Below are 19,334 nucleotides of genomic sequence, written 5' to 3'. Positions count from 1 at the left end.
TGAGATGTTTACCATGGTCCCCAATATCCTCTGGGAGTCAAATTGGGTAGGTGGAACCGTCTAATATGCCCTTGAACGGTCATTTTATCCGTTCACAACTTGAAGTGATTTCGTAAACTCAAGCCTATCACGTACGTTTATGACAACATATAATCGGCAATATATGTCCCTGTTATGTATCCCTTAGGGTCTCAAGGCTTTTCGCCATAGGTCCTTAAACCTCAAAATTTCCTTTAAAAGTGTGGATTATAGCCTTCTATTTTGTAATTTTTTGACTTTTTTTTTGCCCGGAAATAAAAATTACCAAGATGTTTACCATGGTTCCTAATTCCCTCCGGGAGTCTAATTGGGTCGGTGGAACTATCTAATATGTCCTTAAACGGTCATTTTTCCCGTTCACAACTTGCATACCACGTACGTTTATGACAACATATAATGATCAAATATGGTTTCAATGGCATTATATGACCTCGAGATATATACCCTAGGATCTCAACACTTTTTGCCACAAGGCCCCGAAACCTCAAAATTACCTACAAAAGTGTGGATCATAGCTAGAGCTTTCAAAAACTGACCCGACCGAGAACCCGACCTTAACGGACAAAGATCTAAACCCAGCCTGTACTCGAACAATGGGGTGAAACTAGTGACCTGTAACTTGACCTGATCTTAACCGAAAACCCATTTGATCCAATACTTAATGACATGAACCCGAACCTGCCCGACATGATAGTAACCGTCAACCGATTTAATCCGACCTGTAAACAATCCGAACCTGAACGTACCCGACCCAATTAAAACATGAACCCGAGTCATGGAAGGTTTAATAAAAAATTTATATACCTTTTATTCAGCTTATATACTGGTATAATTATGTAAACCCTCAATAAGATTTAATAAAATCTTTTGTTCAGCTTATATAACTTTTGTTCTCTATTACTTGTATATAGGTTTAATAAAATCTTGATGATGCTTGATCAAATTATGGAAGGCGTAATTATATAGTTCAACTTGGCCACATCGATATTTATTAGAATTGAACTTGAATCAGAACCCTACTCAACACTAAACCGAACCCGAATGTACCATCTTGTTGACCCATCCAAACCCGAGTCAACACAACCCGAACCTGAAATTAAACTCGACCTGATTTTAACTCGAATTGAACACGACCTATATCCGAACAGGTGAACGACCCATTATAACTTGAACTGAAATTGACCCGACCTGAACCTGAACTTGAACCTGATTTGAAGCTAGATTGATCCGACATAACCTGATCCTGATTTAACCCGAGACCTAATTTGACCCGACCCAAACCCAACTTGAATACCCGAATTGACAGCTCTAGTTCAGGATGACTTTTGAGATGTTCCGGTCTGATAGAATGTCTTTTTAAGCCAAAAATATGTTGGACTTTGGGTGTGATTGGGCTAGGCTTTTTGAATTGGAATGGGGCTGGATAGGAGCAGAAGTGGTCCATATTAAATCATGGCAGAGTATCAACATTTTTGTTCCCTTCTCAAAATCTCAAATCCCAATTGATAGCAGTATTTGATACTATAAAAGTTCAGAAACAATGGTTGAATTTGTTCCTTTAATTATTAACAACCGTACAAAATAATTTTTTTTCTATTTTAAAAAAAAGACCCATGATTTTCACACGCTAAAGATTTCATATTGCAAGCTTTCTATTAATCTCATTCAATTTCCCATCATAAAGTTCCGTCATTGTTGTGTTATTGTTGCTTTTTTTCTATACAAAAGTAAAAATTTCCAGAAATACTGATTAGTAGCAGAGCTTGAAGATGAACACTGAATCAGGTGAACAAATTCTGTTAATTTATTAATTGAATTGGGTTTGTTGTTTTTAATTAATGGGAGTGATTATTTGTTTTATTTGATTTATATTTTGGTGGGTGTTTGCATTATTTGGGATTTACAGTTACAGAGTTTTTGGGAGGAGTTCCACTGCTTCAGCGACTACCCAGTTCATCTCTCAAGAAAATTGCTGAGGTCGTTAAAGTCAAGCATTTTGGTATCATTTCCCTTCAATTCAATTCCCTTGTTTTCAATTTTGGTTTAATTGTTGCGTTTCAGAGTTTTGTGGGATAAATCACAGTATAATTATTACACCGATGACATTTGTGATGAGTAATTTACACCGAATAGGTCTTGTATACAACGAGTGTATCATAAATTATAGGGTGACTATGCTTCTTGTATTAAAAAAAAAATGTAGTCACATAGAGCTATGATAGTCAACCATATTCAAAATCGAGTTGGTGTGATTTGGGGTGACTAAGCTTATCGATGTTGTCGTATAGGGAGTACAATGTAATCGTACACCCGTATGGCCGGTGACATAATTTGCATGTGCTGATGATTATTGATTGTGTTCATGCTTTATTATGCACTAAGATTAAGCTGTACAAATCTCTTACATTTTCTTTTGTAGTATTCATATATATTGATGGTAATTGTGTTGACAAGTATCTATTCAAATCTTTTAGACAATGGAGAGTATGTTATTCGTAGTGGAGAAAGTGGAGACGATGTGTATTTTGTTTGGGAAGGGGAGGTAAGTTGTTTTTGAAGGTTCTTTCAGCAATTTTTTACATTTTTTGGTGATCTTGGGGATTTGTTAATCATGTATTCATGTGATCTTGTTGCTTACTGTAGGCTGAAGTTTGTGGATTCGCTGAGGAAGAAATTCGTCCAGAGTTCTTGTTAAAACGTTATGACTATTTTGGCAATGGTTGGTCTTGTCACTCCTTGATTTTTTGTAGTAATGTAGCTTTAGAAAAAACAAAGAAGAAGAAAGAAAAGCTGATGATGGCATTAAAAAATGAGCCTTCTTGCTGGGAACTTGGCTACATTGTGGTGTGATGGTAGTGGATGCTGGTTCTCAATTGATATCTGGTTTGAGATGGTTTAAATTAGCTGACTACTTGTCTAGTAAACATTGTTTCCATTTGTGAAGCTCTGTTTGTGCTGATGGCTTTCTTTCTCCATTGTTTAATCATAATTGTGAGCTATGCTATGTTGGTGCATTATAACTACATAACATGCTCCTTTTTGTTGTTTTCTAGGTGCCCCAACATCTGAGAAACAGGCAGATGTGATTGCATCATCCAAGGTATATCTTTCTTTTGGTCTAGAGGAACTCATACAAAACAATTCTTGGTTAAGGGGATGAAAACAGTGTCTAAATTCTGGGTATATATAGTATTTAATTCTTACTTATGGGTATAAAATCAATTATTGAGGTGTGACCATTTTTCATTATTCATGACAGTTGACCTGCTTGGTGCTACCCTCTGACCATTGTGATTTGCTGCGGCCAAAGTCAATCTGGAATGCTAATGCTGGAAAAGAGACCTGTGCACCTGTAGAGAGCATATTACATTTGGATCCTATTGAAGTATGTCTTCTTGGGCCTATCATAAGCTTTGTACTCCATACTTGAAGTTGTTTTTTTTTTTTTTTTTTTTGGTGGGTTAGTGTGCTTTGTCCTACCAGATGCATAAAAACCTCGTTATTGGGTACTAGATTACATTATATTTCACCTCTGGACTTTAAGTCCTATTTGCAATTCAAGAAAATATTGACTGCATATGTTATAGGTTACAGGAGAAATTACTAGGCCTTTCTTTTATGTATTCCATCAGTTCTCGAACCTGTTTAAGATACTTTCTTTATACAAATGTAGTCTTGGACGATTTGTGGTTTTCACTAGTCCTGAGCTGAATATACTGCTAATAGGCTACAAGGATAATTCACATGATTTAATGAGGTGACTTGAAGTATTGAAGTTTAATTCAATTTCTAGTACTTCATGCAAAGTAGTGCCTTCTCACCCAAAAGTTCTGAACCTAACTGATTCTCATTTTGAATTTTCAGATGTTGGTAATCCCCATTATTACAAGTTGATTATTTTGGTCCCATTCAATATCCTTGTGTACATTCTCTGATCTTGTAAACACTGTTCCCATATTTACATTTGGGACGTGATTTTCTCAGTAATAAGACCACCTCCAGAATAGAATACACATTTGCACATAGTAACTTTTTCATATGGAATCTAAATTATGACTATGCTAAAATCACATTGTATAGATCTGATAAATAGAGGAGCCATGGGAAAAAATTCACCGGTAGTCTCATCTTGTGTATACACTCTTATTCTTGTAGTTTCTAGACGTGTGTTGGTCATTTGCTGAGTTCTGAGGAAAGTGAAGTTTGTTTTACACCCTATTACTTTGTGTAGGTAAACCTATTTCAAGGGATTACCTTGCCTGAAGCTCCAAAATTTGGAAAAGTTTTTGGAGGACAGTTTATTGGCCAGGTATGTTTTTTCATTGGTTTTTCTCTTCGTACATTATGCTGGATTAAATTTATTCCTGTGTAATTTTGTGATTGTACCCCATAAAGAGGTACAGTTACATATACTTCAGGTGCATGACTTTTAAATAAATGTGTTGCATGCCATGTAGACAATGCAGTTGATAAGTCTAACATTTAACTTGTGGATCTTAGCCCTCCTTGGTTCTTACTTTCAACATATCCTTACTTCCCTCATTATGTCTATAAGCTTCTGATGTGAGTGGGAAGAACTTTGTTACCTCTCCTTGATTACTTTCTTGCACAAGCATTGGCAATTAGGATCTTGTTTTCTGTTTTTTTTTTGGGAATGTCTCAGAATGAGTATCTCTTTGTTCCAGTAAACTTACTAGAGAAAATGTGGGTTTGTTCTCCTTTGCCAAAATATATTATTATTTGCAAATAACTTGCTGACTATTTTCCAATGTGAGGCTGAAGAGCAAAATTCTTTCATTTCAAGTTTTTAAATTGCTATTGCTGAAACCCTAAAGTACGGTTTGTTATGTATTTTTGGTGACAAGACTATGGTTAATCCTATATGATTAAATATTTTATTTTTGGTACATGTTTTCTAATAAGAGTGGGTGGTCTCAATGTGCCAGAAGTAAATGTGGTGCCCTGACTAAAGTTTGTTCTTATGGTAGTTTTGTAAGCAAAGATTTCTTCTTATGAGAACTTGTTCAGATAGATATTTCACCAAATGATAAAAAATCTACTTTCTTTATTTCAAGATTTGACACTGTCCTTTTTTTTTAAACAAAAAATCTTCTCCTGTATAGATTCACTTGTTAATTATTGAGGTTGCTTTAGAGGATTATAATTTTTTAGCACCCACAATCTGACATTTCGCTTGTTAAATTACAGGCTGTGGCTGCAGCATCAAAGACTGTTGATTGTTTAAAAATTGTCCATCATTTGCAGGCTTATTTCCTTCTTGTTGGAGACTATGATAGTAAGTACTTGAAACCTTTTGGCGAACTTAAGTGTAATCTTATCTTACCTAAGAAAATATTGAATTACCTCTTTAATTTTAATCTCTAATCAATATAGAAATTTAGATGTATGAAATATATTATTCAGTTTGGTTTTACTAGTACATAAGAATTCTCCAGAGACTTTAAGTAAATGGCTTTCCATTACATTATATCAATATTTCTCATCCTTATTTATTCTGTTTTTTGTTTGTTTATTTTATCCATAGAAATTTTGTTATCAAAGTTGAAGAATTTTAGTTCCGCGGCAGTAAATTGCTTCTCATTCTTAATTGCCTGATGATAAAGCTGAGTGGACCTTGAAAAATCTATTTTTTGTGGAATATGTCTAGTTTTGTTTAATTTCAGTTACTTAATTAAGCTGTCTCATGTAATTTGGTGCTATTATTGATTAACTGTTCATTTATATGCAGTTCCAATCATATATGAGGTTCACCGCCTCCGTGATGGGAAAAGTTTTTCCAGCAGAAGAGTAGATGCTATACAAAAAGGAACTATTGTGTTCACCTTGCTTGCGTCCTTTCAAGTAATTTATTTGTGTCTACACTTCATCTTGATATCAGTGTAACATAGAGAGTAGTTTATTAGCAAGAAATTGCTGCTATCATTGCCCCTAAGATTGATCACTTCGTACAATATAAGATGGATGTGATTGACTGATTGTTGTCACTTCCATGTATGTTGCATAGTCAAATTTTTGACAGGAGCGTACACACACATTAAAAGTTTATCACTTTGATTCCATTGGTAGTTTGCATTGGTAGTGTGGCTCTCTTATCATAATTGTTAATGCAGTTATTACTTCGAATTTTGGAAAATGTTTAGCTCTAGGTAGGCGTCTCATCCTTTCTTGCTATCCTTTTTAATCAATAACATACATTAGCTAGGTTTTTGGTTCTTTTAATGAATATTCCTAATGTCAACATTTTAGTGTTTATGCTTGGTCATTGGTTAGTGGATGGAGTTTTTTAATTGTGCAAACTTGTAGAAGCTGTATGTTTACATGGAAAAGCACTGGATTTTCACAGTTTCCAGCAATAATGAGATGTGACTTGAATCATAGATTTAAATGTAGTATGTGATTGTACACCGTTAATGCGCACAAATAAGAATTCTTTCACATAGGACAGGGGTGTGAATCAAAGATTATATTTAGGAGAGTTTTTAACAACTAGATCTGGGCTTCATAGCCATATGAACAGTCTCTCTGGAGGGTGGGCTCAGGGCAGGAAATTTCCTGTGACTCTCAGTAGTTGTGCCCCCAGCAATCATCTTCTTACAACTTATCGTATTCCAGGTGACCTAGTGATTGCCATTGATGGTGTCTATCATACTAGTTGCTTTTTGGTCATGTGATATTGAGGATTTACTTGCTGCCCTAATTGTCTGAGTCTCTGAGATAAAAGTTGACTGATTGGCCTGATAAGTGACAACTGTTAGATGATAATTGACATGTTCCTGAGCTTCATGCTTAATTTTTCTTAATTCCACAGAAAGAAGAATCCGGGTTTGAGCACCAGGATGCAGTTATGCCCTTGGTACCAGCTCCAGATACGGTATTGTATTAGCTTTTCTTTGGCATAGCAAAATTCTGGGGTGTTACTTTACTGATTTTATATGTTCCCCTGCATTTCAGCTATTATCATTGGAAGAGCTACGTGAAAAGCGTATTATTGATCCTCGACTCCCCAGGTTTGTACATTATTGATTAAATTACTGAGCTCATCACGATATCTATGTGCGTTAGTAGATATCCACTCACTCTCTTTGTGATCTGCAACCCATTATTAGCAGTCATACATTTTATTTCTCGGGGGTTGGAGGGGGGGAGGAGGGGGACTGGATGAGCTTGGTTGGAACTCGGATGATGCTTTGAAGAGTAAACATTTCTCTCATTCAGTCATTCTGACAAGGTCATGGGTAATCTGGCACATTAGCTTGGATTATTAGTTGAAAGATGAAATCCAAAAGGAGAATGTTGCCTGGGGTACATCAGCTTTGACAAAAAAAAAAAAAAAAAAAATTATAATTCCAGTTGAAAATGATTTTCAGCAGAAATTATTATTCTAGGGATGGATCACACAATTGCTAATTTGTTTTCCTTTGTTTGGTTCCTTGCAAATTGAATATGGGAAGGGAATGATGGATGGGAGGAGAAAAAGAAGAAGGTAAGGAATAAATAGGAAAGTGTGGCTTCCCTCTTAAAAAAGTTAATGTTTTTCACACTTGGGAGAATGATTTTTTACCCTCGGAAAAGTTTTTTTTTTTTTTTTTTTTTTTGTTGTCGTACTCCTAAGTCCTAAGACTCCTAACAACTGTTTTTCTCCCAAACATATGCATTCTTATTCTTGAAGCAATGCTGCATCATTTGTACATAACATTCTTGCTTATGATATATCCTGGTTGATGATGTGACAGGACCTACCGCAACAAAGTGGCCAAGTCAGAGATTACTCCTTGGCCCATAGAGATTCGGTTTTGTGATCCAAATACTTTTACGAATCAGACAAAATCCCCTGCAAAGTTAATATCCTTTTCCTTAAAATATTTTTATTTAATTAAATGCAGGTATTGTATCCAAATATACCTTACTTGCATAGGATTTTTGTTGTATATTTTATGCAGATTGAGGTATTGGTTCAGGGCCAAAGGAATTTTGTCAGATGACCAGGCTTTGCATAGGTAAGATGTGCTAAGGCTGGGGTTAAATTTAGTCTGGGGCTTTTAATGTGTCTGCTGAAAAACAAGAAGGCACGCTATCTGTGTTTGCACTTTTAATTTTTTAAGAGGTTTTTGAATGCATTTGCTTTTGTGTCCATTCCCTCTCATTTATTCTTTTAAAATTTAAACTTTAATGCATATAGCTCTACACAGAATAATCACTTTTGGTTTATGTAGCCGACCACACTTATGGGATTAAGGCTTTGATTGATTGATTGAATGCATATAAGGTCTGGACTGTTTGGCAATGGCCATGATGATTGGATGGCTGATGGGGGATATGGTTTGTGAAGCAATGCTACAGAAGCTAGTGAAAAGAAGCTAATGTCGGAAGTTGATTTTGATGGTAGCATTTAAAGTGGATTTGCTGATTAGTTTTGGACTAATCTTATGGTTTCCCTGAAAAACTTGACTTAGAACTACTCGTATTTGTCAAGGGGTACCAACAGGGCAACAGAGACAATGAAGGGGAAAATTAGTGTTAAGCTTTTTGTAGTTCTAGTTCCAATCTGACATGTTGAAATCTGAGTGACTTCTTAATTTGGATATTGGAATTCTGTACTGTGGTGCATCATATTCAAATAATGCTTGATTATTGCTTCAGCAATTTCTCATGCTTCAGAGTTCTGACTAGCTTGAGTTTTATGTGTGATCTGATGCTATGGCATTGCTGATGTCCATTGTCCATATCTGCTTCCATAATCAAAATCATCGACATCGAGAATCACCATCCCTATAACTTCACATATACGAAGTAATTTTTAAGCAAAGCTTCAGCAATCTCTCATGCTCCAAATTGGCTTGATAATTGAAAACCATGATGTTAATTACTGCTGCAACTGTGCTATCTGACCGATGTTCTTCCTTCATTTGTTGGACTGGTGAAGACACCAAACTCTTTGTATAATGGAATTGATGTTGCAAAGAAGCATAAGTAGCTCTCTGCTCACTGGTCCCTGGACATCTTAATGTCATCCAGTGTGGTGAAAGTAGATCATGAAAATCGTATTGGCCTCCGCGTTAATTGTGAAATTCTGTATATTCACATGATGACTGTCGTCGTATTGAGCTTTCAATGAATAATTTACAGTTAGTTAGTTAATATTATGCTGCTGATGAGGCAAATCATTTAGTATATTAGGCTCAGTTGTAGTGTGGAAATTTATGCAGTTATAGACTTAATATTGCTTGTTAGATGTGAATGCTATCCGCTTGGACATATTTTGCCTCTTGTGACAATTATTAGATTTTTTTTTTTTTTCCTTCAAGGAACATGTCCACTAATATGTGGAAGTGTACAATTGCTTCTTATGCCGATGTTATCTTATATTGTTCAATTATTCTGCAGATGTGTGGTGGCTTATGCTTCGGATCTGTTGTTTATTGAAGTCAGCTCAAATCCTCATCGTGACAGGGGTCTGAAGATCAGTGTTCTAAGCTTGAATCATACGTGAGTATCTGCCTCTTAGTAGATGAATCTTTGGCTTTATATTTGTTTGATTGTTTCCCCCTGTTATATAACTTAGATTAACCTATCCCAACCTACATTTGCACCTTCAACTGTGCTTTTGCTATCCTTAATTTCGTTAGTTTTAGAATGTAGCATGCTACTATGCTGGACTAGTTAACTTAACATAAAGTTTTAGTATCCTTCATTTTGCTATGAATACGTTGCAATTTTCATGGTATTTATCTCCTGAACTGTGCTCTAAGTAGTTCCACTACAGATATGTTTCTTTCATTAGATCTTATAAGTGGACATGTTATCTTCAATACCATGTGATGATGTGAAGCTTTAGGTGAGTGATGAAGTGGTTATGATTTTTTATCTGTACTAGAATGTATCCGTGCTCATGCAAGGAATCTATTCTTTGTGAAGAAAGACAATTAGATAGTTATAGTATCTATTGGGGAAAACTCTTTGATGTTTATATTTTATTTTATTTGTTCTAAGATGGGCTGGTGGAGTGTAGAATTTGAATACTGAAATTTTAGAGGATTGTGGTAAAAAGCTCTTTTTGGTTTTTATTATACGTCGGTATAAGATAGGATGATATCATACGTTTCCCTGTGTCCAAATATGTGGATTAGTAGGATTATATATATGCAAGTCTCTGTTAGTTTGTCATGTCTGAGTTTGTGTTTGTCTCTAGTGATGACTTGTTTCTCAATACATTTGCTTGGTTTCTCTTTGTCAGGATGTGGTTCCATAGATCTGTAAAAGCTGATGATTGGCTGTTATTTGTGGTAAGCCCAACAGACTTCTGTTGTTTGAATTTGTCTTAGGTTTTCCATTTTATAATAATGTGCCTTCTATCATAGATGGAGAGTCCATCTGCTCATTCTGCACGAGGATTGGTTGCAGGTCGAATGTTCAATAGAAAGGGAGAGGTAAATCTCAACTCGTTATCTGACCATATGTCCTAATGTTCTCTCTTCTTGTTCACTGCTAATTTGGTATCTTGCATCTGTTTCCTGTCAGCTTGTTGTATCGCTGGCTCAAGAAGGTCTACTTAGAGTGGCCAGAACTCCAGGCAGAGCGCTCAGAGCCAGATATTGAAGTTCACAGACAAACTCTTGCTATAATTCCTTGCCTGTAAATATGTAGAGCATGCAAAGGAAACAACCATGTTGTCATAAGAAGCGTTATTCAACTAGGCAATTGTTATAACACGCGAATGATTATTGCTTGTATCATACGTAGTAATATTTATAGTGCAACAATACTTTAGTCTTGCACTTAACTAATCCATTGGTTTGTATCATGGTATGAATGTATGATATACTCAAATACAAGTAATTTTTTTGTATCATTTAAGCTTGCTTAAGATTAGAATTGCTTGCCCATGACTTCAAATGTGGCCAACTCTCACTTGTCCCAAGTGTTGAAATTTGTATACAAGTTAACGGGTTGGAACGTTTAATACTCATTTTTTATTTTATCTTTGTAAACTTGAAAACTAAGGTAGAAAATGTTCATTATGCTACCATAGGTAATATGAGTAACTAATAAGGGGCCGTTTGGTTGGGGGTAATCAGGAAAGGGAATGGGAATCAACTGGCTCGATTCCCTTTGTTGATGTTTGTTTTACACTTTTAATCATTCCCTTTACCCTCCTCATTACCCCAAATCCTTCCAACTCCATTCCCCACCCCCCCTTAGACTTTCCCATTCCCTTTCCCTACCCACCTTCACACCACCACATCACCACCTTCACACCTACCAACACCACCGGAAAATCAGCCCAGACCGCCGCCGCCCCTACCATGACCACCGCCGAGCCTCCCCTGACCACCACTGCACCTCCCCCGACCACCGCTGCACCCCCCTCCCCCGCAAAAACCCACAAAAGTTGAACCCAAATTAATGAATGTTCCAAAGAAAATGCAGCAAGATGTTAAAGTTGATTTCGAAATGAAAATCTAAGTCTAAAAGCAGATAATACCATCAAAAGTATATATAGAACAACAATTCCCACTAAAAAAATTATAGAACTAATCAATTAAAAAGAGCCCAAATTTGAGAAATTTTGGCAGTAACTATACATTATGGTGACTCAGGCAAGGGGAGGGGGAGGTGCGGCGAAGGGCGGCGAGTGGTGGAGGAAGGGCGGCGAGTGGTGGAGGAGGTGTGGCGGTGGCTGGAAATGGTGGGAAGTGAAAATTTGATGAAATGTGTGGTGGTTGTGGTGGTGGTGGTGTGGTGTGGGAATGATTCCCTTTGTTTTAAAACAAACAACAAAACAAAAATAGGGTATTTTCATTCCATTCTTCTCCTTTTCCTTTGTTCATTCCATTCCGATTCCCTCGTGCGAACCAAACGGCCCCTAAGTGAATAATCTTTTTTATTATAAGCATTTATAAATCACTTAAGATAAACTAGTATACAACCATTTTTTTTTACACAAACTCATGCTACGGGTCTGTTTTCTTCAGCTTAAGTTTAGTTCAGTTCCTGATATCCTCCTCTTATAAAATATTCAGCTCGGCTCAGCTTCGTCTAGTAAATCAGAATAGGCTCTCCGTATATAACTTCATAATAATTGACGTACAAATATTAATGGTCTTCATCAAATCAAAATATGATAAAGAATCCATATTTTTATTTGTTTTTCGAAAGAATCAAATCTGATCTTACCACGTTATACGTGGCTAAAACCCATAATTTTGCCTTTACATATGATCCACTCCTTTAGAAAACAAAAATGTGTTCTTTCAAAGCTTCAGTTCCTTATTTTTTTTAAGATTATATATATGCTCAAAGTATATACAAAGTTGGGTAAATTACGAATTGGACAAAATATGTCAAGTGGGTTATTATTATCAGATCACTAACTAACTGTACATTATGAATCTAAGTTAAGTCATTTACTTTGATTTCTCTTAGTAGCTATGATCAAGGTTGTTGAATTGGATAGAGATTTCAAGTATAGATTTCAAATAATATAGTATCTTCAATATTGTTAATGTTCTCATAACCTAAATAGTACAAAATTATTATGTTTGATTTAATAGTTGCAAGGTCGTACACTACACTACTACACTATGTCACTATGTATAATTAGCTAAGTTAATTAAAAAAAAACAATTGGTTGAATCTTGTTACCCTATGTATATACTTTGAGAATTCCGTAGCAATTTATCCAGCCTCAAATAAAATTCTGATTCCCTCTTTTCTTCACATGTTTTACTTCCGATTTCAGCCTCTAATAGAATTCTTTGTCTGTTTCAATAACTTATCTAAGCTTAGCTTGAGATTCCAAAATCTAGTGTAATCTGATCTTACCACGTTATACGTGACTAAAACCCATAACATTATATATATATATGCTCAAAGTATATACAAAGTTAGATAAATGTTAATGGTATTCATCAAATCAAAATATGATCAAAAATCCATATTTAGGGCTTGTTTGGCATCATTTTTGGTTTTCAGTTTCCTGTTTTTTTGAAAACTAAAAACCAAAAACAGGAAACAAGAAAAAGGTGTTTCCACTTTTTTGTTGTCAGTTTTCAAAATTATCATAATTTTAATAAGTCTAAATAATTTTTGATTCATTATGTGACATATATAATATACTTTTAAAAAACAAAAAACCAAAAAACAGAAAACCACAACGATGCCAAACGAAATTTTTTATTTTCGAAAGAAGCTCCATATTTGTTTTTAACCGTCGTAGAGAGTATCGTTATTCTATCGTGCTGTATAAACTAAGGTTTTACTAGATCCATTTCTCTCTCCTTCAATCAAATTCAACTGTTCTTGGATCCAATTACGAAATATTCCTAACGGTTAGTACAACATAAATTATCACCATTCAATTTTTCTATTTTGTCTTTGATTTCTTCTTTTATTATTAAAAATTTTGTATGATTTCAATTTCAGTATTTCTTTTTTTTTTCTTTTTTTTTTTCATTCACCGGTGATCTGGAATAGGGTAATGTTGCGTGTGTTTTGATTCCTGATTTCAATTTAATTACTTCCAAATTAGGGTTATTGTTTTGATTCTCATTTTTCCTCGTTCAGCTGTAAAAAGTCGAATTCATCACAAAATAGCCATTTTACTTGATTAATGTAATTGATTACGGAATATTTCTATATTTCTTAATTTGATGATATGATTTGATAGATCAGGGGTTTAAATTATTGTTTGAGTGCTTAAACTAAAAAACTTTGTATTATTGATGAGTTATTGATTGATTTTGGGAAATTAATTAATGTCACATACTCAAATTGTCAATTTGGTTTTGGTGTAGACGGATTACATGTTAACATGATCATGGACCCATCAGCAAGTAGTTTTAGCTCATATAGCGAAACCGAATCGAGTCATTTGCCTCTGATAAGTGGACTTCCGGATGACATTGCTTTGTTTTGCTTGGCAAGGGTTCCTAGGAAGTACCATACAGTTCTTAAGTGTGTTTCAAAGAGGTGGAGAGACTTGGTGTGCAGTGAAGAGTGGTGGGATTATCGCCAAAAGAACAATTTAGGCGAATCTTGGATATATGCATTGTGCAGAGACAAGACTACTGATCAAGTGAGCTGCTATGTGTTAGACCCTAGCTCTTCTAGACAGGGATATTGGAAGTCCATTTCTGGTCTTCCGCCTCGATGTTTGAAGAGAAAAGGAATGGCTTTTGAAACAATTGGCAAGAAGTTATACCTTTTAGGGGGTTGTGGTTGGTCTGAGGATGCTACTGATGAAGTTTATTGTTATGATGTTGCTATGAATACTTGGAGTGAAGCACCTTCCATGTCAACTGCAAGGTACATGCACACCCTTTCAGCTTTTGGTGATGCATTTTATTAATTAAACATATACCAGTATGTGATTGTGGTTTATATGTTTCAATGTCCATATTATAACCTTGAACCAACATATCTGTGCTACAAATCCTTATGATGTCATGTCAGACATCGAATTCATACCCAAGATTTTTAATGCTATACTTCGTTTATCCATATAATGTATATAATGTGCTATGTTCTTCTGGTGTTGCTGATCAAAAACTATGGTTTTGCTTATATATGGTATATTGGTATGAGTGGATGGTAACTTGTAGAATATGAATGTAACTGTCCTATTGTTCAGTGGAAGAGAATTGAATGAATAGAATTGCTTTATTTCCTTGAGAGTGATTGGATCTTCGGGGAGTTTCTTTGGAATTTGCACAATGAATCACTCATAATGGCCTTGTTAATTTGCTATCTCATGCCTGCTAAAAATTAGAGCTTGTTGAAACGATCATGTTTGTATATAGAATTTGGATTGCTTTCTGCCTTAGCTGTTGAGTTCGACATCTGTGCTTTATATACACAATTTCTGACTTAGTGACATATACAGAAAAGGAATGTTGGAAATCGATTTTATATTCTAGTTTATTCTTTCAGGTGCTATTTTGGCTGTGTTAATATGGACGGGAAGATTTATTCCATTGGTGGATATAGTTTAGAGACGAGTGATCCACATTCTTGGGACACTTATGATCCTAGAACAAACTCTTGGGAATCACATACAGACCCAAACATCATCCTTGACATAGAGGATTCTGTAGTGATGGGTGGAAAAATCTACATAAGATCTCGCACTTCAACCATACCACCTCATGTGTATATAGCTGTCTACGATCCATCAAGAGGCAAATGGCAACAAACAGATGCTGATATGGCATCAGGTTGGCTTGGCCCTACTGTAGTTGTGGATGATACACTCTATGTACTGGACCAGAGTTTGGGAAGCAAATTGATGATGTGGCAGAAAAACACTAGGGAATGGATTCCCTTGTGTAGGCTCTCGCCTCTCCTTCCAAGACCACCATGTCAGATGGTTGCTATTGGAAGAAAAATCTTCATAATAGGCAAAGGGCTCAGCGCAGTTGTTTTGGACATCGGCAATGTTGGTAATGCGGATAGAGTGATAGCAAGCTCATCTATACCAATTTTTTCCTGTGATGATGTAATTTGTTGTAAATGTGTGTCAATCTGAATTCTTTTCATGTAATTCTACTCTGATGTTTGTATTTCCATGGGACTTTTCGAGTCCTTGTAATCAACCAATTTCATATTCGTAATGGTAAATAATACGAAGTATTTGATGTTTGGGTTATTTAATTCAATGTTGGATCCTATATCCTCGTTTAGTAAGGAAATTTGCTGCTTCTGAATTATGTTACTTGAAAAAGCAAGAAAATGGTGAATCGTAACATCTTCTCACCTGTGAACTTCCTTTCTTGCTAGGTAGTTACATCATACAAAATCGCAACTGAACCAAAGTTGTCAAATGATACTCCAGCCCTCTCAATATTATCTTAACCACTTTAATATTATCTAAACCACTTTAATATTATCTTAACCACTTCGAGTTAGCATGGAGATTAAGAGTATTTTATATAATATGAAATAAAAACTAAAGGTATAAAGACATGAAATATATAAAGGGTTAGGAAAAGTGCGAATTTTTTTCAAGGAGCACCCTAAAAGTAAGGTGCGAAGCTTAATTTGGGACGCGTAACACGAGTACATTGAGGTAAGATTAAGGAAAGGGGAAAGAGTTATTCAATGACTAATAGCTTACCAACATCTAAAAAAAAAAAAAAAAACCAATGTTTTGGTCATATATATACAGGATGTTTTCATAATCACCTTGATGTTGTTTTATCTACGCATATTACAAGTCAAATGGAGAAAAAAGCAGACTCTTATAAAGGATTAAACAGCATTATTAGCTCAACAAATCAAATGATATCACGCCGATACAAGCCCCATTGCACGACAATCAGATACAATGTCATGTGGAAGATCTAAGAATATCAAAATCAAAGCCATAAACCTGCAAAAGATATATCATACTTAGCTACCAAGAAAATTGAAGAAAATAATTAATAACCACCAAAAAACAACCTTGACACTTCGTATTGAGAAGAAATTGCAGGAAGGATCAAAGAAAGTACCTAAATTGGAAGAACTCCCTGAAAGCATCGTACAGCTCTCTCCTGCGGAGCATACAGGATTCAACAGTACGCCAGTACCAGGTGTTTCAAGGTATTTGGCAATGAACACACTGGTAATAGATAAATGGTGAAGTGGAAACAACACAACAAATAGAATGGGCTTCAAGCCTTCAAATAGATATAAGATTTTCCTCCACATGCTCAATTTCCAGAAAAAAAATATGAATTAACTAAATTGGACTAGCTTGTGACTCAATTACATAATGGAGATACATTTTTTTTGTTATACAGCTCCCTGTCAGTGAAACCCTATTGCCTAGTGTCATAATATCATTGTACAATATGAAATTTGCTACCCACAACAATCCCTTACTAACTAGAAGATAAATTAGGAAAACAAAGTATATCAACTCTTTTTCCTTTTGAATACAGGATGAATGGTTTCATCGGAAGAAACAAGTTTGTCAATTCTAGAAATGCACTCATTCATCCTTTTTAAAACCTTGGGAATTGCAGAGATGTTACTAGAAATCTTATCTCTAAGCAATTGAACTTCATCGGGGGTTTTTTCACTGTCATCAACTTCTAACTGTGTACTGGAGTTACCATGGCTAGATCCTGCACCTGTAAACAGAGAAAGATGGTCGACACTCAATAGGGTGAACACAAAAGCTGGCGACAAAGGTAACTAAATGATAACAGACTTTGAAGCATGAGTGAATTCAAGAGGGAAAAAAAAAGAACCAAATATAGGACTATTTTTTAACAGTCTCTTATTTTTTTCTTCTCGTACGTAAAGAAATGGTGAAGCTAATATTATGGATCACCACAATCAAAGGATTTCTATTAAAAAACAGCAGGCAAGCAACATAAACTGGAACCACACCCCCATACTAACCATTATTAGTACCTTCTCAACCTAATCTCATTACATGCAAATGGTTTGCTTTGAATTGTTTCATTGAGAAGTCATATAGCAAAGGCTACAAAATGCATCAGACATAACTTTCATAAGGCTAAAAAACCTGTTGATAAAAATGCAATTTATTACTCATATGATCACTTTGTCATATCTAGGATTTGGTAGCTACTAGGAAAAACTTTACTGCGATAGATAAGTGTAACATTGAGATATCATCTACCAAGGTTGCAAATGCAAAATGCATCAGGATTTAGGACACAACTTAAAGAAGGCTAAAGATATTTGCCAGTAATATAGATAGTTACATAATCTCCTACTGTCAGAAACTCAAAGAGTACAGATTCGGGATAAATTAAGGGAGTTTTTTTACGAGCAAAGTTATCTAAATCAAAGAACACAAAAGGCATTTGATTTTGTCAACTCACTTTCATCACCTACTCATGGCCAAATGTAAAAGAATAGAATAGTCTCCTGGCCTGTCTGACACTCCGAATAGGGATAACAAAACCTTGAACCTAGCATTGACACTGTCTCAGGTTCTCGGCCAACTAGAGATTCATAGGGTGAAAGGCTAAGAACTAACAAATTAAATGGAGAGAAGTGCATATCTATTAACCAAGAAACTTAAACTCGGAGCAATATGCCCAAAGAATTAGTAGAGTTTGAAAATCCAGAAACACACTACCATGTGGTTTCACAGGATTGTACATGGACAGGAACAATAAACACCCATAACAGCTTGTTAACCCAACATATCTCCATAGGTCTGAAACCATTTGTAAGGATTCTAAACTACCTACTTTCAGGCATCGTTCGTAGTCTACAATTAGGTGCATAATTACACAAGCTAAGTCCCTCCAAAGTCATCTCATGCTTAGGCACAATCAAAACAACTGGTAACACTTTGTTTCCAGAGAGTTATCCCTAATTCATACAACCTTACACAAATTCCACTTGTCAAATCTCCTTGCTCTATTCTCTTGCATCAAACAATGCCACGGAATTACAGCGGCAACACAAAACTACTTCAAATATCACGAAAGAGAGGTCAATAACCACATCACCAACCCTAATACCACACAAATTACTCACTCTTACGAAATTTTCAACAAATTTCACCAAAATGCAACCCTTTAATCGCCTGCTAACCCTAAAAATCTTCACTTTAACAATTAAATCAACATTAAAGTTCGACTTTGACAGTTAAATCACCATTAAAGTTGAATTCAACTCCAAAAAGAACCTTCCCCCTAAAATTAAAACTCAATTTCAACTCAACATCAAATCATCAACAAAAAAACAATAAAAAATTTCAAACAAAAACCTACATTGTTCGACTGCAAAATCAAAATCAAAATTGACAGCACCACATTACACAAACCAAAACTTCCAAAATTCAAAAACACTGACCTGAGTGGGGCCCGCAGGAAGGACCGGGTTGAGAGACATCATCAAAGAGAGAGAAAGCAGGACGCTGAGAAGAAAGAACAGAAGCAAGACACGATTTCAAGTGATCAGGCAAAGTAGATCTGTATTCTTCAACTTTCTTCGCCATTTCTTTAACTTCTTCTGCAAGCTTCACTGCTTCTTCCTCTTCATCTTCTTCATCTTGTTGTTCTTCTTCATCTTCTTCTTCTTCTTCACGAGTTGACTCACCGATTCTGAGCTGGTTGTCCATTCCAGTGAATCAATCTCTTTCTCTCTCCTCTTTCTCTCTCTAGTTTCTACTTGGGTGACGTTAGGGCTTTCAATTTTCGCGAATTTTTGGATTTTGATTTGAAATTTTTTGGTAACCGCTCCTTTCTTCAGGTTTTTTGTTTTTCGTCTATCATTTCAAAAGTGAAAATGTCAAATTTAATTTACGG

The 19,334-nt window shown here is 35.5% G+C and overlaps 3 protein-coding genes across 3 annotated transcripts; 2 read left to right on the top strand and 1 right to left on the bottom strand.

Moving 5' to 3' along the window:
• Positions 1–1,581: 1,581 nt before the first annotated feature.
• Positions 1,582–10,924, top strand: LOC145614273 (acyl-CoA hydrolase 2-like). The gene is made up of 17 exons (XM_081669299.1): positions 1,582–1,824; positions 1,946–2,038; positions 2,514–2,581; positions 2,683–2,758; positions 3,093–3,139; positions 3,299–3,424; positions 4,271–4,348; positions 5,248–5,335; positions 5,789–5,901; positions 6,869–6,931; positions 7,012–7,067; positions 7,794–7,898; positions 8,001–8,057; positions 9,445–9,546; positions 10,295–10,343; positions 10,419–10,487; positions 10,579–10,924. Exons 1-17 carry the CDS (start codon positions 1,809–1,811, stop codon positions 10,654–10,656), a joined length of 1,284 nt encoding a protein of 427 aa, XP_081525425.1. The 5' UTR covers positions 1,582–1,808; the 3' UTR covers positions 10,657–10,924.
• Positions 10,925–13,284: 2,360 nt separating this feature from the next.
• On the top strand, positions 13,285–15,687 carry LOC145614884 (F-box/kelch-repeat protein SKIP4-like). The gene is made up of 3 exons (XM_081669958.1): positions 13,285–13,388; positions 13,854–14,364; positions 14,989–15,687. Exons 2-3 carry the CDS (start codon positions 13,871–13,873, stop codon positions 15,581–15,583), a joined length of 1,089 nt encoding a protein of 362 aa, XP_081526084.1. The 5' UTR covers positions 13,285–13,388; positions 13,854–13,870; the 3' UTR covers positions 15,584–15,687.
• Positions 15,688–16,696: 1,009 nt separating this feature from the next.
• Positions 16,697–19,270, bottom strand: LOC145615452 (uncharacterized). The gene is made up of 2 exons (XM_081670524.1): positions 18,880–19,270; positions 16,697–17,171 (listed from the first exon to the last, which is right to left on the bottom strand). Exons 1-2 carry the CDS (start codon positions 19,145–19,147, stop codon positions 16,954–16,956), a joined length of 486 nt encoding a protein of 161 aa, XP_081526650.1. The 5' UTR covers positions 19,148–19,270; the 3' UTR covers positions 16,697–16,953.
• Positions 19,271–19,334: the final 64 nt, after the last annotated feature.

The sequence above is a fragment of the Chenopodium album genome, chromosome 25, assembly GCF_948465745.1.
Source record: "Chenopodium album chromosome 25, dcCheAlbu1.1, whole genome shotgun sequence".
Classification (NCBI taxonomy): domain Eukaryota; kingdom Viridiplantae; phylum Streptophyta; class Magnoliopsida; order Caryophyllales; family Amaranthaceae; genus Chenopodium; species Chenopodium album.
This window is presented reverse-complemented; position numbering and strand designations above follow the sequence as displayed.

Coding starts and splice junctions, on each gene's coding strand:
- LOC145614884 (XM_081669958.1), top strand. CDS start 13,871: ATGATCATGGACCCATCAGCAAGTAGTTTTAGCTCATATAGCGAAACC. Junction 14,365..14,988: donor CCTTCCATGTCAACTGCAAG/GTACATGCACAC, acceptor TTATTCTTTCAG/GTGCTATTTTGGCTGTGTTA.
- LOC145614273 (XM_081669299.1), top strand. Junction 2,039..2,513: donor CGTTAAAGTCAAGCATTTTG/GTATCATTTCCC, acceptor CAAATCTTTTAG/ACAATGGAGAGTATGTTATT. Junction 6,932..7,011: donor TGGTACCAGCTCCAGATACG/GTATTGTATTAG, acceptor CCTGCATTTCAG/CTATTATCATTGGAAGAGCT.
- LOC145615452 (XM_081670524.1), bottom strand. CDS start 19,147: ATGGACAACCAGCTCAGAATCGGTGAGTCAACTCGTGAAGAAGAAGAA. Junction 17,172..18,879: donor TTCCTGCGGGCCCCACTCAG/GTCAGTGTTTTT, acceptor CTCTGTTTACAG/GTGCAGGATCTAGCCATGGT.